The 25,745-nt window shown below is 37.6% G+C and overlaps 1 protein-coding gene across 1 annotated transcript in view; it reads left to right on the top strand.

Annotated features, from left to right (window-relative positions):
- LOC122808760 overlaps window positions 1-25,745 on the top strand; it is a 1,224,833-nt gene that overhangs the window by 620,659 nt on the left and 578,429 nt on the right. The window contains exon 4 of the mRNA XM_044079786.1: window positions 1,254-1,330. Coding sequence (XP_043935721.1) covers window positions 1,254-1,330 — 77 coding nt within the window. The remainder of the gene's footprint in view (window positions 1-1,253; window positions 1,331-25,745) is intronic.

Raw genomic sequence — 25,745 nt, 5'->3', positions numbered from 1 at the left:
TTAATATCATAGGTTCATAGGGCTATACGCATATACTAGATTAATGACCACCAGGCACCAGGCCTTTAATAAGCCTAGCTATGTAAACAATGCAATTGTGTCCCTATGTATCATGGGTGTTTATTGGGAGGGGGTACATTAGTTAGGATGTTTTTACAGGTTATGTGGGGGGGGTAGTTTGGGCATTACTGTCAGCCTCTGACTATCAGGCCCATGTAATTGGACTTTAATCCTAGGGGAGTTGCCACAATTTAGTCATAGATGAGATAGAATTTTGTCATCTTGGTTCCACAGAAGGAATGCTATGTGTACTTTTGAACTAAAATTGGTGCCAAATTTTACTTTCTGTTTCAATATTTTAGTGTCTACAGCATACTATCACATTGACCTCAAGATCCCTTCAGTTCTTAGAACTCCCCATCATTTTCAATATACAACTGTGACTTCACCTTATCTTCAGTCTTTATAGCAAGCTGGATTTATAAGAGGACTTTGACTAACAGAATTTTTTGAAACCTCTTTTTGGCCAGATTAGGTTTGCTTTCAGTAGTGACAGGTAAGAATACTTTATAGCTGGAGTATAACTCATTGTTTTTGTAGCAGGATCTGTATATTTTATTATTCTACTACTATGTTTTTTACTAAATTTCCCTAGTATTACTGTGTTCTTCACTAAATTTCCCTAGTATTACTGTGCTCTCCTAGTATTACTGTGTTTAAATAAACTCCTAGTATTACTGTGCTCTTCACTAAATTTCCCTAGTATTACTGTGTTCTTCACTAAATTTCCCTAGTATTACTGTGCTCTTCACTAAATTTCACTAGTATTTGCATTAAATGGGACATAACTAGTAATGCAATAATTAAATCAACTGCAGGTCAGAGTTGTTACTTGTTATATTGGGCTTGTTTAAACTTCAGTTCAAGAACCATGTTTATTTTTGGACCGGCTCTGTTGTGAAGGGGAGACACAGTATCGCAGCTTTTAGCATTGGTGCCACACAGCTGTTGGTTCTCCAGTTCAATTCTCAGCTGAACTGCCTTTTGTGTGAAGTTTGCATGTGTCTACATGTTAACCATTTGTTAATCTGACTTTAGGCCAGGTGAATTAGGCATTATGTATGTTTCTTGAATATAGCATTTTATACGTCCATTACCTTATTGTGCATTTATCTCATAGTATATGATAGTGATCACTCCTTATTTGATATGTTGCCATATATTGCTAAAGGTATGCTTTTTTCATCTGACAGATTTCATAAAACACCAAGGCTTTGGTCGTCATAACCTGAGCTATCTGCAAGAGATAGGAACTGGATGGTTTGGAAAGGTAAGTGTAATATAATGCCTACTTCCATACAGCAGGGGTCTGGGAATGTACTTATTTATTTATTTATTCATAGGATCATAAGAGGTTAATAGGCTAATGGCCCTGGGGCCGTTAAAAGCCTAGCCAAGAGTTTATCCACAAAAAAAGAAACCTCAGTCAGAAACTGTTGCCCCTGTCAATGAGGAATAAAGGTGGAACCCCTGGGACAAATTTGTGGTTTCCCATCCACTCATCAAGGTTGCACTTGAAGATGGTCAGCGAGATACTCTGTGTGACATGTATGGGAAGTCTATTCTAGACACGGGGCATCCTCTGGGAGACAAATCTGTCTCTCCAACAGGTTTTGATGATGTTGCATATTAGATTTAGACCTATTGAGCAGGTAATGTGTGAGGAGTTATACTTACGGATATGGAGCATCTCTAGTAGGACAGGGTCTGATATTGCCTTGTAGGCGAGACACAGATCATCTCTGAACAATCTGTATGATACCGAGTAAAGTGATAGTGATTTGACCCTGTCCACATAAGACAGGTGTTGGAAGTCATGGATTCTCTTTGTGAGGTATTTCTGTGGCCTTTCCAGTTGGTGCAGGTGTTTGGAGAGGTATATACCAAATGGGGCATTATACTCAATTATAGGTCTAATGAGGAAGGAGTACAGAGAAGTAATAACCTCCTTTTTACTGGATGCAATCCCTTTACTCATGAGATGAATCAAGTAAAAGGCTTTTCTGACCACTGCCGCCACATGATGGTCAAATGTGAGATTGTTGTCAACCTGAGTACCAGGTCTCTCATCACGGGTTGTGTGCTTAGGGGGATGGCCATTGATTTGGTATTCAGTAGTGACCATGTTTTTGCCTAATGGTATGATAATACATTTTTTGACACCAGTTATTTGTAGCTGAGAGACCCTCTTGCAGTATGTTAATGTCATTTGGGGAGTAAATGACGGCACCCACCTTACAGTCATCCACAAACCTGGTCAGCCACAGGCCCTTGGTCTTAGTCTAGACCTCTGAGAAATAGATGCCAAACAGTAGGGGTCCCAAAACAGATCCCTGGGGAACACCACTAGTGGCAGGTCTGCTGTCGGAGGTAGTGGCACCTATTTTAACCTTGTGGGTCCTATCTGTGAGACAGTTGGTATCCCATCTGATGAGAGAGGGTTAACACCAAGTTGTGTTAGCTTTTCAGTGATGCCCAAGTAGGAAGTTGTGTCAAAAGGCCTTGGCCAGATCAAGGTAAGCTGTATGTACTGACTTTCCCTCATCCAGGGCCTTGGTAATAGTCTCAAAGAAGTCAACTAGGTTCAGTTGGCATGATATGCACCTGATGAATCTGAATTGGGTGGGATCAAGTGTTTGGAGGTTGCCTATGTCCTTGTTTATGAGATCCATAATAAAACGTTCCATGGCTTTACAGATCAGACTTGCCAAGCTAATGGGGCAATAGAGGATGACAGTGGCTGTTCTCCACTCTGCTGGAATGAAGCCTGTAATTAGGCTGTGATTGAATAGGGTGCTCAGTGGCAAAGCTAGTTCTTGCTGGAGATGGTGTAGAATACACCTTGGGATATGATCAGGTCCCATTGAAGCTGTGTTATTTGCCTTGGATAGGGCCTTTAACACTTGATCTATGGAGCTGTGAGGTGTGGGACAAGTATCAGGGATGTTGACTGGGCCTTTGGGGGGCAATAAGGGGGTGAAGTTTGCACTGAACCTATCAGCTAGTAGGTTGGCTAAGTCAGCAGGATCGTAAGTGGTACCATTACGTACTAATTCAGAACAAACTTGGGCTTTGCCATGGAGGTTCCTAATGTAACTGAAGAAAGACTTGTGGTTTCCCTTTGTTTTGGAGGCTAGTTTCAACTAATATTTGGCTTTGGAGTTTTTCACTAGTGATCTAATTTACTTGTTGAGGCAGAGGAAAGGAGATTTTCTGATTTGGAATTTGTTCCTTTATACCCTTGGACAACAGTTTATTCCTTTTGTTGTAAAGCCTGTTGATAGAGGAAGTCCACCTGACAGGTTTGTGTTTCCTTAAGGAGCAGGTTTTAGTTCTGTTGGGTATAACTGAGTCCATGCAGTTGTACAGGTGCTTGTATACTACACCGGTGTACTGTTCAGCATAGTTGTTTGCATCATCTGAGGGGGGCGGTGGTGTGAAACTGCTGATACCCTCCCTTAGGAGGGTGTTGTCAGCTTTTGAGAAGTTTTTTAGCCTGGTTATAGATGGGGAGGGGTTGGCTGGGATAGAAACATCAAATGAGACAGACTGATGATCTGATCTCACCAGGGAGGAACATACTATGGGAGTGGTACAGTGGTCACCCATGTTGGTGAGAACCAAGTCCAGTATGTTATCTTCCTTTGTGGGGGATGAGACCAGCTGGTATAGTGTGTTAGAGTTGGTGAAGTCAAGGTATTCTTGGGTGAGTGCATTAGTGAAGGAATAGTTCACCCAGTCTATGGTAGGATAGTTGAAGTCACCAAGGCTCAGGGTGTTATGGGGTACCTTGATGGAATCAAGTAGGTCCAGGTAGGAGGAGTGGGTGTCCTAAGACATGGAGGGGGGTCTATAGCTGGCTATAACTTGGATGGGTGTCTTGCCAACTGACAGTAGCACCTGGAGGAATTCCATTGCATCATGCTGGTAAACCAGTCTGCAGGCGTGCCTGTCTTTAATGAAGACAGAGACTCCACCACCTTTAGTCTTTCCAACCTCATTTTAGGGTCGGAAAGTGTGGAATGAGATATAGCCTGGTAAGGCAGGGGTGCTCTCCACAGCCTTGAACTAAGTTTCTTTGACTGCACAGATGTCAGCATCTTCCAGTATGAGGAGAGCCTTCAGTGAGTGCATTTTCAGATTAAGGCTCCTAGCATTAAGGAGCATGACCTTCAGTTTGCTTTTGACAGATCTTTCATGTTGGAAGACTTGTCTTTGGAACATAACCTAAAAAAGGCACAATCAGGGAGGCAAGAGCCTTGGCCAAGATCTGGAACCCCGGGGTGACAGGTGGAGACCATCTCTGGCAAAGCAACGAGGCCTGTCAACCATGTCATTCCAGGCAGACAGATACTGGATCCCCTGGGAAAGACACCAGAAACTAAGCTAATTGTTGAAGTCAATCATTCAGTTATTTATTTGCTTCATTTGCTTATTTATGCATATATTTAAGTATATATGCATGTATGTTTTGATTATTGGGATATACAAACACATCGTGGCCCATTTCTCTGATGGCTGTAAGAGAACAGTCCCAAAAATAAATAATAAAAGTAAATATAAATGAATTGGAGATTTAGAACAGCTGCCATATTAGTAATAGGTTGACATATTGTTTAAGGTGCTTACTTCACAAGCACAAGGTACTGGTTTTGATTCTATCCTTTGGCTACTGACTCCATGGCTTTTTGCATTTGTGGGATGAAAATTTTGAGAAAAATGCTATAATGTTTGTCTAAGAAATTGCATTGCAGAGAAGAGCTGTTGTGGAGAAAATGTGTGAAGTTATGATGACATCATCATGTACTATATGTTTTGCTTAGAAATAGAAAATTGCAACATCACTCTTATTAATAGACAAAGCAAAAAGAATTAATGTGGCTGAATCAAAGCTAAAGAGGCTCAAAACCAAGTTATGCAAGGCTGCTGCTGAAAAGGCAACTTTATTGTCAGTGATGTTAGACTAGGTAGAGAGGAGATGACAAAGAGGTGAAACTGCAGACGCTTTTATCTCAGGCGCAGTACAGCCACAACAAGAACTGAGTTCTGAACTGAAGGTCAGTACAATTGAATGGTAATGCGAGAGGTCTTACAATGGCAAAAAGAAGAAGCAGAAGCAAATTAAAGTCCCTGCCACGTGGACAAATTCTTAACCAGCATATTATAGGGCTAAAAATGTAATGCCTTGAGTCTGTGCTCCATTTTGGCATTGCACTTTCATTTGATATGCAATGCCTGGCTTACCTATCCAGTATGAACATCTTTATTATGATGTATACCCAAAACAAAAAAAAAAAAACGAGTAACCATAAACCTCAGATAATTTGATGTGGAAATAATATATACTGTATGTCATTGTCAAGAACCACAAAATAACACAGCTACAGTATAACAAATGTGAACAAATAAGGGGTAAAACACAATATCAGGACAACATACTCATGTCCTGGGGGCATATGATGAAGAATAAAGAAGCCCAATACTGCATTTATTGGTAAAAAATAAGATGCAAGGCAGCCCTGCCATCCACCTCGAATGTGACAAAGAATATAGTAGTGCCATCTTGTATGTTGGGTATTACAAACAAAAGATAGGCCATAACTTTGGTGTGAATCCATTATGATAACTGGATTTATAAAACCATGCATGGAAACTGCAAATTTGTTGCACATAAAGGATTGAAAATCATCTGTTAAAACCACCAACACATGCAAAACATAAGTCATCTTTTTGTAGAGGAGACAAGCCCCATGCATGTGGGAAACTTTATCTTCACACCGTCATTACGTAAGCATTCTAAATGCACAGTCACTGAACTGCAGCAAAATGAGCAACATCCTGCCAAAGCAGACATGGTGACAGCATAAACTATTCTCTTGCGGTCTAAGTACAGCAACAGGAATATGGTAAGTGAAAGGTAACATCTGAGATACAGGGTTATAGAGGTAATACTCAGCCTCATGCACACTCACTGTTTGCGGGGAAACCAGGCCATTCAGGGATGTACAGTTATGTACCTATTACATATTAAATAAGGAATGGCAGTGTCCTGAACCTGTGAAGAACAACAACAGCACAGTCATGCTCAAAATCCCATCACCCCTTCCACCCTTCTCCTGACAGTCATGCACCCAGGATGCCCACCCTTCCCCTACCTTCCAACCTTCTGTTAACATTCATGCACCAGAATCCTCACCTCCACCCTTTCTAACCATCCCATGATAGTCATGCATAACAATCCCCACACCTACCAACTTCCAAGCATGCCCTACTCTGTTACTCTTTCTATATTGATTTAGTAAAAACTGAAATAAAATGCATCCAAGCTAGAGTTTAAACAATGCTATACCATAAACCTCTTGTAATAGAGGCCCATGGATATGCAAATGATATCTTAATGACATAATGTGCTTCAGGTACAGCTTATAAAATACACATGACGTTTTTACTTTATTAAGTCTTTATGGACATAGTTTGGCCAAGGAATCCAAATACTACTAGCTGAGGACATATATGTTTTAGACGTTTTTATTGATCTAATCAGCACAGCCTAAGTAGATTGTCTGGCTGTACTTTAGAAAAATATTTATTTATTTATTTTATTTATTTCATTTCACATTTGTTAACCGGGTTAGTCCAACTGAGTTTGCAAACAAATCCATTTTCAGTGAAGACCCGAAGGGAAAAGCCACAGCAAACATACATAAAGATAAAGTGACAATATACAAATATAATATACAAATAAAAATATACAAATATTAAATAACAATCACAATGCAAAATAATTGTAAAACAGAAAAGGTTATTAACTATTTGCATTGCATTGATAGTAAGCAACCCATTTTCAGTGGAGACCAAAGGGGAAAGAGCCCCAGCAAACATAAGCAAAGATAAACATACAGGACAAAAAACTATTAAAAATAACAATGCAAACACAAAATTAATTATAAAGAGAAAAAGAAAAGAAAAGAAATAAATTCAACAAGGAAGGACTGTGGACCACGGTCGGAGACAGGATGACAACGAAGGACTGTGGCTGACCAAGTTCGCAGAGATGACTGCAAACTAGGGTCCCAAGCATAGAACAAACAAACTGACAACTGCTGCCAAGGCCTGGTCTCACAGAGCCATGGCCTCAGTGCCACCGGGCCTCAAAATAAAGAAAACAAAGTGCCCACAAAAAAAGTCAAAACAAAAATAAGTTAAAACAAGCAAAACAAATTGCCAGAAAAAATTGCAAAAATTAATCAATCTAAGTTGATGACCCCCAGGCATGACAAAGTTGACTCAAGAAACATTTACCCAAGCCCATTTTACAAGTGAATTTATCAAACAAATCTAGATTAGGGAGGATTCACATCCAGATCAGGGGAGGTCATTGTGCCTCTGGAGTCATCCTCATCGGCTCCTAATTGAGACCAATGCCCCCAGACCTTACCATGGACCTGCACACCCCCTTGCAACAAAAGGTACCAAATCAAAGGGCTCACAAAGAAGCCAGAGGCTCAACCGCTCAAAAATAAGCAGGGCTCAAAAAACTAAAAACTGCCAGCTCTACTACTTGCCCAGCCTGAGGAGGCTTTCCATTGCATGTGATGTATTGTGGCCATGCCATACTGGAATTAATGGACGAAATGCACCGCAGAAGAAAATTCGAGAGATGAAGCGCTCAGCGTCGGTGAATGTCAGCACTGAAAATAAGAGACATGCTGGACAACAGAGGCTCCCTTCACTCTGGCCCAAAAACAGTCAGATAACCCAGTCGTCATCCAGACTCTCCCAGTCAGACTCTCTTGAGAGAGTGGATGGGAGATGAGAGAGTGGGTGGATGTATAACTTCTTGTGTGTATTGTTGCTGCAGGCACAGTATACTAACCACAGAAAAAGAAAAAAGAAAGTTTAAAATTAATAAAAAATGGGTGGCTTAAAAAAACAACACACTGGCTAGGCTTATAAATGCCCTAGGGCAGATAGCCTAGTATGAACCTATGAACCTATGAACATTAAGGGTTGCACTGATAGCAGTGGTCTAAAATTTATTACATATGAGAGTAAAAACAAAACGATAATCACTGTTCAAAAGAAGGACAATGTATAGACATTGATAGGAAGTGGCGGAAAAAAGATAAATAGTGTGGAGAATGCGAGGGGGGAGAGAAAGGAGGGGACTATAGTCAGGCTATAATAGTAGAGCTGAGGGTTTAGGAGGTTAGTTTAACCAGAAGTTATTAACAGAGAAAGAAAGTTAGGAGATGCAACAGGTTATACAATAGGACAGACTAAGAGTACATGTAGTCAAGGCATCAGCATAATTTCAAGTGTAGTAGGTGGGATTTAAGCTCCTTTTTAAAACAGGGAAAGGAAAGTTTGGATCTAATATGGAGAGGGGAGTTTGTTCCAATTTAGTGAGACAGAGTGTTTGTAAAGTAGTTTTCCAATATTCATTTTGGGTTTATAAACTGAGAGAAGATGCTGATCAGCACTCAGGAGAGGTTGGGGGGGAGTAGAGAGTAACATGGGAGGCGAGAACAGGGCAGCCAAAAGGGTTGTTAAGTATGGAAAAGGTAGTGTGGAGTTATGATTGTAGGAGAAGTTGCAGAAATTCCAGCCACTGTAGTTTGTTTAGTTAGAGGCAGTGATGTGAAGAGAGAGTGGTTAGTTTAGAATAAATCTGGCAATTTTGTTGTATGTTTGTTCCAGTTTCTGCATTGAGGCAGTTTGGATATTGGTAAGGATGGGGGAAGTATATGAAAGACTAGGTAAGAGAAATGCCTGCGTAAGAGTGCATTTAGTGGCAGTAGTGAGGAATTTTTTGCTCCTATAAAGTAGTCCAAGATTTTGGTGGGCTTTTTTGATGGCCTGTTGTATGTGCAAGTCAAATTTTAGTTGGTCATCAATTATTACTCCAAAGAGTTTGGTGTGTGAGACAGGGGAGATAGTGGTGTCATCTAGGGAGAAAAGAAAAAAGTTGGATTTAAGGTGAGAGAGCATGAGGTAGGAATAGAAGGAGTTGAGTTTTCTTAGGGTTAAGGATTAGTTGATTGTTTTTGAGCCATTTTTCAATCGAGATAAAGGAATTATGTGTTAGTGTGTGTAGTTCATAGATACTATTGGAGATAGATAAGAGAGTAGAGTCATCACAGAGACTGCAGGATGAATGTAGGTTGTTGGTAAAAATGTTGAAAAGGAGCGGTTCAAGTATGGAGCCTTGGGACACTCCTGTTTGAACAGCAAGGAAAGGTGAGAACACCTGCTGCCATCTAACAGCTTGTTTTCTGCCAGTAAGGTAGGATTGGAACCAGCCAAGAGTAGAAGGAGAGAGGTTTAGGTCTGAGAGTTTGTTAAGAAGGATGGAATGAGAAACAGTGTTGAAGGCTTTAGAGAGATCAAGAAATAGACAGGAGAAGAGGAGGTTGTTGTCCCTAGCTTCTGCAACCTTTTAAGTAAAGGATAGTAAAGCAGTCGAGGTTCTGTGTTTAGGGTGGAAACCATATTGCAAGGGGGTGAGGAGATTTTTGTGAATGAGATATGACAGTAATTGAGTATGTATACATTTTTCAAGGATCTTAGAGAAAGGTGAGAGAATAGTGATTGGTCTATAATTAGAGGGTTCAACAGACTTGCTACCTTATGCAGAGCAGTGGTATAGAAGGATTTCCATATTTCCGGTACAGTAGATTCCTGAATGGAGCAGTTGATTAAGATAGATACAGAATATTCAATAGAGTCAGCAGCAATTTTCAGAAATTGAGGGGGGAGTTTATCAGTGGAGGGAGAGCATGGTTTTAGTTTAAGAAGCAGGGATTTGATATATTTAGTAGAAACAGGTCACAAGGTAAAAGGCTGAGAGACAGAGGACCATAGGGGTTTAGAGGGAGATGAGGGTGACACAGAAGTGTTGGGATGAGCAGAGTTATCAGAGGGTAGAAGTTTTGAGATGCTGTCTATGAAGTGTTTGTTGAGTAAGTCTGCAGTTTCAGAGGGAGAGCAATAGCAGAAAGGGTTAGGGATGGTAGGAGAACCAGTGTGGAGCAGGGAATTGATAGTACTCCAGCATTTTTTGAGGCCATTTGGGTGAGAGCTTTGACATTTAGTGAAATATTGGCATTTATCCAAAATGATAAGTTTTTACACGCTTTCTTTCCTGAATGTATCTATAATGACATTAAAAGTAAAAAATCATGGCCATTCACAAGCTGTAGCTAAAACATAGTGCATTGAAACCTAGATGATAACCAACTGCAAACATTAAGGTGCCTGCAAAATATCCCAACTAACATCCAAACCAAAGGGTAAAAACGTCAGATAGATAAACCATTCAGGAAAATCTGCAAGAAAAACGCAGCTAAGCTAGAGGTTTTACTGTCTGATACCCTAAACCTCTTGTAATAGGGGCTATGGGATATATACAAATAACCCCTTAAGGATATTAACTCTTTCAGCTACAGCTTGTGAATGGCCATGATTTTTTACTTTTTACATCATTATTGATACATTCAGGAAAGAAAGCAAATGCTTAGTAATACAGCCTACCTGTCTTTCACAGCCAATGAACACGAACGTCCCTTCACTACAAAGGGTTACTGAAATCTGAAAGACTTGTAAATAATGTACATTTATAGTGTCACTGATGCAACAGATAGAACACTTGCTTCTTGGTGTAGAAGGCTGTGGGTTCTATTCCCACACTAGATAGATTGATTACTGATACTGTAGTGCAGTATAAGGGAAGGTGCTGCACTCCTGAGTGTGTCATCCTTCGGATGAGATGTTAAACTGAGTCCCCATTTACTTGAGTTGGGGGTATGTTGGGTGGAGGTAAAAGATCCTTCAGCACATATTAAAAAGATGAGGGGAGGTTTCCTGATGCCTTGGCCAAATTTTCTCTGGCAGTACAAGTGTCACCTTGGGCCTACCCTGAAAAGAGGCTACTGGCCTTGTAGGACTAATGTGGTCAACAGTAAATAAATAAACGTTTTAGGAGCATATAATGACGTACCTTTTTGGAGTATATATAAAATGGTAGCATTCCTTGTACTTAATTATTATGATAATAATTGTCATACCCCTTATAGGTTTATATGTTTGTACTAGGCTAACAACCATTTGGGCCATTAAAAGCCTAGTCATGCACCCTACACCATTTGGGTCACAAGTGTCATGAGTGTCTATATGGGGGGATGTTAGTATGGGGTATGTACGTAGGAACAGGTGTTAGGTGTTATGAAGGTAGCCTATGGGGAGTGACAGGACATCATGAACTCCTTGCAAATGCCACTGCTTCAGATTAGGGACTATGACCAGCTCCATGTACACGAAGGCTCCAAAAGCTCCTGTACCTCTCCTTGGAATCCTTTACTTCCCATGTACTAGAAATATACACTACAAGGTGAAATCCTTAAGTAATCAGCAGTGACAGGGTTACTTCAGGGTAGCCTGGTAAGAAACAGGAATTGTAGGATCCAGAATGCGTTACCATGTTAACTGTGAGATCAGCTGCAGAACAATGCAGGCCAGATAAGGAGAATAAAATATATATACACACACACACACATATATATATATATATATATAGATATAGATATATAGATATACACACACACACACACACACACACACACACACACACACACACACACACACACACACACACACACACACACACACACACACACACACACACACACACACACACTTACTATTCTATAGTCTGCTGTGGGAGAGTTAGAATGCTGTTGTGAAAGAAATAGTAATATAAATGTGTATTCAAAGTGAGGTCATCACCACCAACAACAAGTTGGATTGCTAAGCCTCAACAAATAACACACCCACCAAAAGTGTGGGCAACAATAAGAATAAATCTTTTTTTTTTTTGTGGCAACAACCTTCACTGCATCCCCATATATTGAACCATGCACGATGCACCTCTTTCATATATTCTAACTACAGGATTTCACTATTGCAGGGAAAATATAAGCAAACTGAAAGGGTGAAAAAAGTCTTGAACAACTACAGTTTCATAATAAAGATGAATAATAAAAATAAGATTTTGGTCATTGTTTATGTGCTGGGCTGATATCAGTGGAAATAGGCTTCAATTGATGATCATTCCATCCATGGAACCTGAAAACGTAGCATTAAGGGCACTATAGGATGCGTAACGCCTAGTAGCAAACTGTGAAAGGGCTGTGCTGCTGTCAGTGTACCTAATATAGCACAGAGCACATGTACTACTTGTGAGATCATTTTCTCTGCTTTGATTTGTTTCTAAAGTAGTCTGTATAAACTTCACTATTTGCTGTTTTTCATCAAGTGGAATTGCTGATTAGGGTGTGATTTTACTGACTAGGAGACTAAGAGAAGAGATTAGCCATGGTGTCAATAACCAGCAGACAGGGAAGGAAATGAGTCTCAAGCTCAGAAATCTTTTAAGGTATAAAATATATCGTACAAAACTGCCTAAATAAAAACAAAACGTATGCCCCTGATTAGATAAGTAAGCGGTCTTAATTATACAGAGGTTGTAAACTCAATTCAAGTCTCATTTTTGTGGTCATCTTTACATCACAAATTTTTTGAGCATGGTTTTTCAAAAATGAATAACGTTCCTTTTCTACAATAATTTCTTTTTTGAAGGAATGTTATTCAATGGAAGTCTGAGCATTCACCTTACTATAATATGACTCTGGAGCTGATATTTTTAGGTGGGTATGGTGTGATGTGGGGGCTTGTGGCAAACAAAATATCTTCATAACTGATTTTTTCAGTTATGTTTCTTACAATTAAAAGAAATGACCAATCATTAAGATATACAAAAGTCAATCAACTGAACACTGTAAAAGATCATTTTATACCTGTAGAAGAATTTTTATATACTGTGCCTATTTAGACTACAATTCCTGGGTTTTTTCTTTCATAGTAATGCTTGCCACACTAAACTTTTCTAATCAGTGACCTCCTTAGTGGAATTTGTTCTTTCTTAGTAATATTTAACCAGGATGTCAAAACCAAAGGAATTTGTGTATGAATATGAAGGTACATAGCTTTCCTTGCCAATGACCTCTTCAATGGAATTTCTTCTGTCTTTATAATTTTTACCTGGTATCACAAAATCCAGAGAGTCACTGGAAGAGACATGAGCCTTACTGGGAACTTTTATTTTCTGTGGTTGAGTTTTTTTTTTGTTTTTTTTTTTTTATGTTTACATGGAACCAATAAATCTGAGGAGTCAGTGGAGCTTCCAGTAAAAGTGGACAAACAAATGGACAAAAGCGAATGCACCATGGGTCATAATCCCTGGACTGCATTAAGTGAAAAAAACTTCCAAAAGTATTTTTTTAAGTGTTTTTTGAGGAGGCAGGCACAAGTCCATCTGCACCCCCCCCCCCCGATGTGGGTGCAAGCCCAGCATACAACTCGAACTTACATAAACCAACTCCACTTCACACCAACTCGATTAAGGGGGAAATTCCTCCAAAACAAGGGTACAACTGCTTGCACAACTCAACAACAGTAATTTTTTATGGAGGAACTGTGCATGTTGGCAGGTTGCACCTCAGGAAATTGAAGCTTGAGCATTCAGTCTTCTTCCGCCAGGGTTACCTGTCAGAGAAGATGAACTACACCTTTCTTGACAAACTATCTCTAGGATGGAGTTTTCTTCCTCTTTGTAATACTTGTCTAGGATGGCGCAGTCTGAGGAGTTAATGTAAGTGTACAAGCCTTCCTGGGCAGTCATCGTTTGGGTGGAAGTTACCTAACACTACAAAATCCTAGGAGTTATTGGAGGTGTATCTGAGTATCTTGTGGGTACCTAAAGCTGTACAGAGACACTTTAGTGCTTCTCATACACCTGAGTTATTACAACAGTTTAAAAAAAATCTGAAGTGCAATATGAGGAATAAAGACTGTTAATGACAGTAAAGCACATTTTGTAAGTACAGCAATTTAATGCAGTAACAAGCATACGTAGAGTCAGGGAGCAAAGAAGGCTAGAAAACAGGTAATTAAATATATAAGCATTTATGAAATTATATACAAATTCACATTGAAACCTAAAGAAAAGTAACAAGAACCTAGAAGCAGTGCAAAGTATATTCTTGTTGCAAAGGGCTTGATTGCAGTGCTCCTAATGCTCCTTGAAAAGGGACATATTTATGCAGTCAGTTTCCCCAATTAACAAAGAAATAAAATAAAAAAGCAGTGAGTGACAACATCAGCAGAAATGAAGGCAGATAATAGCCAATACCTACAAGAGCATGGCTACTGACCAAAGACATAAGGTACCTCTAGCCTGCATCTAGAATGCAACAGCAGAAAACAAGATTAGAACTCCAAACATATTACTTTTGTTGTCAGTCTATATCAGTAAACATAGTAAGATCTTACTATGTCTAGGGACTTGAGACTCTGCGTAACAGCTCAAAATAACTATTTCCTTAGTTGTGGCCATTTGCTCCCCATTTCTGTTAAGTATTCTGTAATGAGTTTTTATAATCTGCCATCTCATTACATTCCCAAAAATCATGTTCCCAGTTAACTGTTTCTTTCCCATCAAACCTCCAGCATTTGCCTCCTGAGGAAAAATTGTCCAAAATCTGTTGCGGTATAAAAACACCTCTGCGAGCACTTCCGGAATGTGTTGCATACATTTGGAGAACATACATATGTCTTCCCAGTGGGATCTTTTGAAAAAGGAAAGGAAGAAGCAAATTACTTGGAAATAAACAGAATTTGTGGATACAGTACATGCAGAATAATGTTCAGGAGGAGGAGTGCAGTTTAAGGGATTGTAAGAAATGAACATTTTTTATTGAAAAGAAAAACATGCATGTATTGTGTGTGAAACCAATGAGAGATATCATGTTGGTTTGTTTTATTTTGTTTTAATGTATATGTACCTGTGCTGTTTAAACTGCGATTTAATAAAGATGGTAAAAAATAAATAAGTAAAACATATTGAATGTCCTGCACTTGTAAACCACTGTGGATCTAAGACTGTGACACTAAGAAAATTTCTTCCATAAACAGAGTAAAACAAGACTGGAGCTGCTATATAATGCTTAACCTGCAGACAGTTAGGTCTAATGTTAGCTTTCCTTCCCTGTCCCCACAGAAGGTCTAGTGATCTGGGGTTAAGCTAGACTTTCAGGTTTATGGGTGAATGGGGCACCAATATATAGGTCGACAGTCACAGCATGACTGAAACTAAAAACAGTACAGTAAAAAAGCATGTTTCCCTTTGTGAAGACTTCCATTCAGGAGTTCTCCTGAACAGCGGAAGATTTGCTCCACTCTGAGGGTGCTCAGTGCTTAAAAGCACTGGCACTCCAAACTTGTAAAAAAGGAATCTCTGGAAGATTTGTATTCAATTTCCATGAGCAGATTGGTCTTATTAGGCCTATGGCCTGTTTACAGTAGAGATAATGTGTTATTTATATAGACATGGAGAATATAAACACTTCTCAGGCTTTTTTGAGGTTCTTTCCAGATGGTGGAGGAATGGGAATTTAACACTGCGGAGGTGGAATGCAGTGATTTGCGATCTTCATGTACAAAGTATGTGGAGGTAACCCAAAATGTGTTGCAACTTTTCCTAGTTCTGTGTGGGGGGGGGGGGTTGTATGATGCTACAGCTGAGTGAACATCATGTTACAGCTAGCATACTGAAAGTCTGGAATAAAGCTTTGTAAAGAAGCAGTATAAAGAATGTGCCAGGACTAAATCCACTAACTGATAGTAGCCAGATGGAGTCTTACATTAAAATAGGCACAGATCCCTTTATAAGCAAAGGGATAGCATAATAAGGAGAGTGTCCACAGCAACTTTTTAATAATACAGAATGTTGAACAACTGTATCAGTATCATAAACAAATATATAATTTCCTTTTTATCTTAGACAAAACTAACTTCTGGATCTCACTACACATTATAGAGGAGTGTGCAGTTTGCTATATTTAACGTTTAACACAAGTTGTTCTGTTCTTTGGCTTCATTCCCTGTCAGCAAGAATATTGCAAAGCAGTGGCATCCCCAAGCACTCAGATACAAAATATGTTCTAAATTATACACCAACTGACTGTAATTCACAGCCAGCTGAAGTGTGAGGTATAATTTTTGTTCCATTTCTGTATCTGATCTAATGTTCTTCCAACTGATTACAATTTACCTTTTTGTGTTTATATCAAGTAGGCATAAATAAAGCCCTTCCTAAGGACATACATTAGACATCTTTCACGACTTATTATCATAGTGTGTAAAATCTGAATGCAAACATTGTACTTTGGTTTTCATTTTTTTTAGAATAGCTGGTATTTTAATGGAATGTGTTTTTTGTCCATAAGGCATGTAATAAAATATACACATCTGATTGCAATCACTTTAGAATTATACCATTCTGGTAGCATGCTTCATAACACAGACTATACATTTCTTTGAAAATACAGTAGCACAAACAAGTTGGTATATTTGTGATCTTAATTACTGAAAAATAACCCTCAGTAGTCATACTAAACTGAATATATAACCATTGTTCACATTCCACCACCTTCTTCAGTATTATTGGTGGAAGATAGCATTAATGATATACTAGCATATCCAATTATCATGAATTGATCCTTTTAGATGAGATAAATCAGGACTGGAAAGGCCAATTTAAAAGTTAATAAGTGACGTTCTTATCCAAAAACAATATCAACCAAAATGTTGATAAATGGTGCCAACTTATGGAAGTGCAGGGAGATGTTCACTGCTAGATGTACAAACAATAAACATACAGGGAAAAATAATTCTTTATTTATACGTTGTTGACCTGGCTAGTCCCTCCAAGATAGTGACCTCTTTTCAGGAGTGACCGAAGGTTGCATTGCTACTGTTAGGTAAGTTTGGCCATGGCTTCAAGGAACTTGCCTACTCATCATTGTTGTGAGAGGGACCCATTTTGGAGGAGCATTTCCTGTTTAGATTCCAGGTACAGAGGTGGCCCAGAGAAACAGGGAGGCAGATGGAAAGGGAAGGAGATGATGGAGTGATGAATGAAATGATGGAGAAATGATGGAGAAAGCAAATTCTGAGAAGAGAGAATATGTGCAGGACTCTGGGGAAACCTGTTTGATGGAGATGACTCAGCAAATGATGGATGTATAATTACAACCCCCCAGTCAGGAGGGTTGTGGGATGATTTACTGAAAGAAATGGTGGTACAGAGTGAGCCATAAAATGAAGCAGATGTTTTCTGGGGGGGATATTATGGTGAAAATACAAAAGGAGGAGGTAGAAACAATCCTGAAGAACAGCAGTGAGAAAGAAACAAACACATTTGCAGAGAATGTAAAATAAGGAAAAAGTAGCAGAAAAGAAGGCAGAAGAAAATGAAAGTATGTAGTAAGAATTCAAAATAAAGAAAACAAAGAAATGGACAAGTATGAAGTGTGAGACAATTTAATAGATCATTTGGGTGTACAATCACATGAGGTGAGGACATTTATTCTTATCAACAAAAATATATATTTTGTGACATTATATTTGAAACTGTTTTTTCAATGGAAAAGTTTTTGGAGAATATAAAAAAAAGAAAGACTGTAACACATGGAATCTTTATGTGATAAAAGTATTTAACAGGGAAACAAAACAGAAGATGCATGTACAATTGCAAACAGAGGTAGAAAGAGAAATTGAAATTACATTTGAAAGCTTTATGCAAATAAGTACTGGACATTGCAAGAGTTTATGACAAAAGGAGTTTATTGACTGGTGGCTGAGACTGTAATATTGTGTTAGAAACAGAAAAAAAATATACATATTCCAAGCATGATAAATGTGGAGGGGAATAGGGGTGTTGTAAAATACTGGCACAACCAAAATATGCTTTTATTGGAAAAGAAGGACACTGGATAAGTAACTGTGGCTAAAAGGAAATGTTATATCTGTGGAGAAATGAGACATTATGCAAAAACATGAATTGAAATGTTATAGATGTAACAAAATTGGATAATTGTGGATGGGTTGTAAAACTTAGAATAAGAGTAAGAAAAAAGAAAGAGAAGACAATGGACACATTTTCCTAGGGGAAAAAAATTGCTGTTCCAGCAAAAAACAAAAAAAAAAATACTTTAAACATTACATTGGGGGGTTTCACACCTCACACCCCCTGACGTGGGGGGTTGCACCCCCCTACTTAAATATGCCAACTCTGAGACTACACTACAGTGCCAAAAACGGCAAAGTAACGAAGAGGCCAAGCTAATTCTTTCCCAGGGAAAGAATTTGCTTAAAAGCCGCTTCGCTATTTTGCCATTTCAGGCTTTTGAGTTCAGCCAAGACCCATTCAAAAGAATGCGTCTTCCGTCTTCTAATAGAGAACCAAATAATCAGCCCTGCCAAGTATTGAACTCAGGACTCTGTACACAATTGTCAGAGCAATTTACCACTACACCATCTGACATGGTATAACAGCATATGCTTATGTAATTGTAAAGCAAGAGAAAACATATTTCATCATACTTTGGAATATGTAATGATAAATATGCCTATTATAATAACATGTGACTTTAATTGTGATTTAAGAGGCAAGACTTAAAAAGAATGGAAATGATGTAAGAGATGTTAGAAGTTATAAGATGTGGTAAGTTAAAACTTTGGGACAAAAATTCATGTACAAAAAGGGTTATGTATAGAACTGAAATAGATTATTTTATAGTATCAGAAGGTTTAGTTATAGGAGAAGGAGAGGTAGTTGAAATAGAATTTTCTGATCATCTTGCAATATGGCTAGAGATAAAGCAAAATAAAGAATATATAAAAATAGGCAAAGGAATAAAAAGGATAAATGAGAAAGCATGGAATGAAGAAGGAAATAGATTAGTAATACAGTTATGAAAAGGTCATATTACTATGACAAAATTTTATAAACATTGGTCTGAATGATGGATAATAATTATGGAAAATATAAAAATATTTTTACAGTGGCAATACATGAATTGTTATTTAAACAAATATAATTTTTACAAACAAAAAAGAAGTATTAAGTTAATTAAGCACCTTAGTAAAGGAAGATGGTAGTGTAATGAGAGAAATAAAAATGTAAAAGGAGAAATAGAAGAACTCAGGAAATATATGAATAGTGTAGTACAATGTACAAGAAATGTTTAAATAAAAAGAAGGCAGTAAAAAACATGGAAAGTAAAAAAAGTTGGAAAGAGAGATTTCTTTAAATGAGCTAGATAAATTATTGGGAAAAGTAAATATAGATTTGGCTGCAGACCCAGAGTGAATAGGATATGAAATGTTTAAAATTTAAGTGATTGGTAAAACAAAATATTATTTAAAGATTCTGAATGAATGATTAAATAGAGGTTTTATGTATAAGGAATTAAGTAGTGGAATACTTAAATTCATATGGAGGAAGGAAGATTGAAGACAATTAAAAAAAATGGAGACCAATAGTACTGAATAATAATGATTATACAATCTTTATGAAAGTAATACAAAAGAGATTTGAAACAAAAATTGAAAATATTATGGAAGATGGAATATATATAGTTTAAAGAGGAAAGGTTGTCAATAATTATTAATCATAGAGAAATTGTGGATGATATTATGAACAGAAAAGAAGTGGAAATCATGATCGAAGACCTTAATAAAGCATTTGACACATTCAGACATGAAATCTTATGGGTATTAATGAAAGAATATAATATAACTGAGAAAGTTTGGAAATTATGTATGTCTGTATATAGTAATAATAAAGTAAAAATACTTATAAATGTCTGGTTGGGAGGGTGACTTAATGGCTAAGGTGTTTGCCTTACAAACACAAGGTGCAGTGTTTGAGTCTCACAAGGGATCATTGGCTAGGTGTAAAATGGCTTGCAAGGGCAGTTAGCTTAATACTAAACTATGAACCTATGTTAAACCAATAGGTACATATGAAGAACAGGAATGTCCAGTGAGCTGTATACTCTTTATATTAGCTATGAATCTGATAACATTTGAAATAAATCACAAAATGAAGGAGGCAGGGTAAATAACACCTGAAGAATTAAGAATTCCAGTTCTGTGAACATATGCAGATGACATTATAATAATTACAAAAACATTTGGATAAAAGTAGTAATAATTTACACAAATGAGTGTCTAGAGATGATAGGAATTGCTTTAAATAAAGAGAAAAGTAAAAGTTTAGGTGATGTAATAAAGATTGGGTATAATGATTGAAGTTTCTGTGTTAAGTATAACATTTGGAAATAATGATGTAAGTAGGATTTAATAGGAAAAAACAATAGAAGAAATAAAACAAACCTGTCATTTCTGGAGCACATATAAATTATCATTCAGAAAAATGACTTATTTGATAAATTCAGTGCTGATGGCAAAATTATCATACTTAGCAAGTGCATTTATACTGCCAATAGCATTTGAAATGGAATTATTGCAGATATATACTTTTTTATTTATATGGGCTTATAGATTAAACCCATTAAAAAAGGAGTTTTGTGTATAAATAAAGAAGGAAATTTAGGGTTATTAACCCAGTGGTATATGCTGCTTCATTAAATTGGTACAAAGTGTTAAAGTAGATTAATGAAAAACATGACAGATTAGTAGTAATACTATATAAAAGATGTGATAAATTTTGGGGTATGGCAAAATAGAAAAATAGTGCATAAATAAAAAAATAAAACGATACCAAGAAAAATATTTTTGTAGAAAATAAAAATTGATGATATAGAAAAAGATAGAAAAGTATGGTATGAGAATGTAATGAGAAAACATTACTATGTAAAACAAAGGCAAAAGCTAACAGATGAAAAAATTAAAGCTATAAAAATAAGGAACCAATTATGTATTCAGAAAACAGAATGTCAAGATTTTTTGTGGAGATTGGTTATAGCTAAATTGCCAGTAAAAGGAAATATGCCATATAAAAGGAAAATTGATATTATGTCAAGAAAAACAAACTATGGAAGATTTGTTTTTTTAAATGTAAAAGAGCAAAAAAGTTATGAGGAAAACTATGTAAACAAGATTTTTTCAAATATATAAAATAAGTGGATAAAATAAATGTGGACATGATTAAATATGGATATTATGTGAATAGAAGTAAAAATATGGTAAAAGAATAGATGAAAAGTTATTTTATGTTATATGGGTTAAATGGAATGAAAAAAATAATGAGGAATTATGTTTAATGGTAAATGGATTTTAGCAACAATATTAAATAAAACCAGATAGTGTACAATTCCTTCTTAAATACAATGACATATGGCTACTGGTCAAGGCTAAAAATGCCACATATGTCCTGAACTTATCTCCGTTGACCTGGTATTAAATCAGAAGTAAAAACCAAATTAGTGCTCCCAAACAAGTGATGTTTGCTAATAATGTATATAAGTTAGCAATCCTAAATCAAGGCATATATGAAATAACAGAAATAATATGACAATGGATGTGTAAATATGCATTTGTACTTAAAATCACAAATTAACATCAGTCTATAATGAAATAATATGATGACTTTTCTTAAGATCTTTTGAGGAAATTTGATTTTTTTTCAGATGTAATCCTTCATTATTTATTTATTTAGTTAGTTAGTTATTTTCATTTATGACTGGGGTAGTCCAACTGGGTGTAGAACCATTTTCCATGGGTTCATAGGATTCTGTTAGGCTAACAACCACCATGGCCGTTACAAGCCTAGTCATGCATCCCATCCCAGTTTTGTCCCTGAGTTCCTCAGATGCCTATATGGTGGGGTATGTTAGTAAGGAGGTTGTTAAAGGTTATGTGGAGAATACGTTAGTTGGGGTTTAATTTATTTACTGTCGACCTTTGTCCGTCAGAGACATGGGGGTCAGATCAGGGGTGAATTTGCAATTTCCCATCCAATGACCAAGGTTTCATTTGAATAGGGTCAGGGATGAACTCTGCTTCACATAGAAGGGAAGCTTATTCCATAGCATGCAGAGCCTTTGAGACACATAGCAGCCTCTCCAGCAAGTTCTATTTATGTCACAGGTAGAGTTCAGGTCCAAGATCTAGTGTTTCTAGTGCTTTTTGTATTTAGAAGTTTAAAAGATACAACGGAGCTGGATCCAAGAGTGTCTTGTATGCCAGGCATAGATGGCCTCTCAGTAACCTTTAGGTAACTGAGTACAGAGATAGGGCCTTAATAAAATCTGTGTAAGACAGTATATTCATTTGTTGGATTCTCCTGATGATGAACATTTAAGGGCATTCCAACTATTAAACGTGCCTAGTTAGGTACATGCAAAAGGGGGGCATTATACTCAATGACGGGTGCAATGAGGGCTGAGTAGGGTGGTACTATAATTTCCATAGACTCAGATGCCACCCCCTGATTATGAGATGGGCAACACAGAATGATTTTCTTACTACCTTGGATATGTGTTGGTCAAAGGCCAGATTACTGTATAAATATTTTCCCAGATCCCTAACTGTCGGGTCAACTCTTAGGGGTGTTTTGTCAATAGAGTAATTAGTTTGGGTGGATGATTTCCCATAGGGCACTATAATGCATTTCTTTGCACTGAGTTTTAATCCATTACTTTAACACCAGTCATTTGTTTGTGTTAGACCCTATTGTAGGATGTTGGTAGGATGTTGGTTTTGTGGGGAGTCTATAACAGTTCCCTCTGTGAACCTGGTGAGCCAGAGGCCTTTGACATTAGTCTTGACTTTTGGGAAGTAGATGCCAAACAGAAGTGAGCCTAACATGGAGACCTGGGATACTCCGCTGGTGACCATTCTCCTGGTTAAGGTGGTCTTACCACACCTGACTTCTTGGGTCCTATTGTGAGCCAGTCAGCCATCCAGCAAGTTATGTAAGCATTCATGCCTAGTTTTCAGAGTTTGTCAATAATATCTGAGTGAGGTAATTGTCTCAAATGCCTTAGCCAGGTCAAGGCAGGTGTTAGTCCCCATTTTCACAATTGCCTTAGTGACTCCATTGACAAATTCTGTCAGGTTGAGTAGGCAAGCTATTCCCTTAACAAAGACAAACTGGGATGGGTCCAGTGTCTGTAGGCTGCCAGAGTTCTTCTTGATCATTTCCATGATAATTTGTTCCGTGGCTTTGATTTGTCACACCGGTGGGTCTGTTGTTCTCAGGGTCAGTTGATGGGTCACCCTTATGAAGAGGAATAACTGGAGGCTCAGGGAGAAAAGCTCCATTGGTACAATAAAATACAAGATACAATGTAAAAGGGAATTAAACCCTGGTGTCATTTTTGACAGAACAGTATTAGAAAATAACACACAGCAACATGTTGAACTGGTTCTCATTAAATAAAACACACTAAATAAAAGAACACATTCACACTGGTACAATACATTCAGATTAGTACAACCACAATATCATGGTGAAATGGAATGCATTTTATTTATTTTATTTATTTATTTTACATTTGTTAACCAGGAAAGTCCAACTGAGCAGTGCCCATTTTCAGTGGAGACCCATGGAGAAAAGCTCCACACTTAGAGTACATACAAGTAAATAGAGTTAGAATAATTACAATACGTTCAAAATAACACATAAAATTCAATCTATTTACATAACAATAATACAGACATAGATGTAGTTTTATAAACAAGGTAAAACAACAGGCATAGACTGGCTAGTAGCTTTGTATTACTCAAAAGTAAAGGTACCTATGGTAGGACAGAACTCAACAGGGTGTTATTCTTGTTATGCAAGTTACGGTACAGTGAGATAGGGGTAAGGATGACGTTGACAGGTAGGATGGGGATATATTTATTATGTGTTGTGTTTGCTTAGAGTGGGTGGATTAGAGAAGGAAGGTGGTGGAAGATAAGAGGATGTGGGTGGGGGAGAGATTATTAGATAGTTTGAGGGGTCATGCATTTGGTTCTGTAAAGGAGAATAGAACAAGCTGTGCGTAGCATATGAGGTGAGTATAGGAAAGGGTATGATGGTGTCTAGTTACCCACGGGTATTGCACGAGCAACACAATGTGTCTGTTAAAGATTGTTTGAGATGCTTTTTAAATTGAGCCATGTTGCTTATTGTTCTAATAGTATGAGGTAATGAGTTCCAGATTTTTGCAATGCAGCCGGAATATAAGGAGTCTCCTGCTGAGTTTGAAGATTTATTAACTTGTATTAGTAGCTTATTGGTTGAAAAAGAGTGCAGTTATTGAAATATGGTTGGATTAGGTTATGTAGGGCAGGATTTTGTCTGACTGATTGATTAGGTTGTGGGCCATAGTTAGTTGATTATATGTCAGGAGATCTAGAGTTCTAGTGGGTTGAAAAATCATAACATTATTTTTATTATGACTGAGTATGAGCTGTTAATTTGCCAGCCCTTTTTCAATTTCAGTAAATGATTTTTGCGTTATGTCTTGAAGTTGTTGGGTAGATGTAGCTACGTATATTAGTGTGGAGTCATCTGCATACTGAATTAATGAAGCTAGCAGACTGACTGAGCTGTCTTCATTGGTAAAATAGCTGAAATGAAGGGGGCCAAGGATGGAGCCCTGTGGGACACTGAGAGTAACTGGGAATAGGGGGAGGACATGTCTTGTAACCATCTTACTGCCTGTTGACGACCTGTTAGGTAACTTTGGAACTAGAAGAGAGCAGATGGGCTTAGTTTCAGGTTAGCTAGCACAGTCAGTAATTTGCTGTGAGAGACAGCGTCAAAGGCCTTAAACATGTTCAGAAAGACCAAAGAAACTATTTTCCCTTCATTACGGTACTAGTTTATAGTATTAGTAAAGCTGAAGATGGCTGTTGTGGTACTGTGGTAGGGTCTAAATCCATGCTGTGACTTGGCAATTAGGTTATGAGTTGTGAGATAGTAAAGAAGCTGGGTATGGACACACTTTTTTAAGAGTTTGGATAGAGGGGATAGTATGGCTGTTGTTCTGTAGTTTGAGAGCTCGGTGGACTGAGGGGGATCATGTGAGAGATTTTCCAGACTGATGGGATGTTGTTCTGCAATAGAGCAGTTGATCAAGACTGATATTGGGTAGGAAATTCCTTTGACAGCTATTTTTAGAAAATCTGTAGGCAAACTGTCAACAGCTATTGTGGTCAGTTTTAGTTTCATAAGAAGTTTTTCTATGGTTGTGGTAGGGATAGGATGGAAAGAAAAGGAATCATTAATATTAATGTGAGGGATAGGAGATGACTCTTAGGGGTATTTCATGTTTTTTTTTAGAGCCAGAATACTTTCAATGAAGTATTTATTGACATTTTCAGGTGGGGGAGTGGTGGCTTGTCCTTGCTAAAGAATTTGCTTGACTGAAGTCCAAAACCTTTGTGTTTTTTTTTTTTTTTTTTTATGTATACATTGTAAGTTTGTGTAATAGTTTTGTTTATCTAGTTTGATTTGTTGTTTGGCTTTGTAGTTTGTTGATAAGCTAAGTGGTAGGACTGTGTCCTATTGGTCTGCCATAAAGCCCATGATGTGTCTTTTAGCTTAATTAGGGTTTTTGCTTCCTTGGACAGCCATGGAGCATAGTTAGTTTTAACTCAGATTGTTCTGGGGGTGTCATACTGTTAAGAATGTTCAAAAACATACTATTAAAATATTCAACAGCAGTTTCTAAATTTAAGGGCTTAAGAGGAGACCAATTACATCTTTTTAGGGTATCAGCATTTGTAGTGGAACATCTGTAAACATGGGTATACATGAGTGAACA

This window comes from Protopterus annectens, chromosome 1.part1, assembly GCF_019279795.1.
Source record: "Protopterus annectens isolate FY-2018-M chromosome 1.part1, PAN1.0, whole genome shotgun sequence".
NCBI classification, from domain to species: Eukaryota; Metazoa; Chordata; order Ceratodontiformes; family Protopteridae; genus Protopterus; species Protopterus annectens.
Note: the sequence above shows the minus strand (reverse complement) of the source record. Positions and strands in the feature narration are given on the sequence as shown.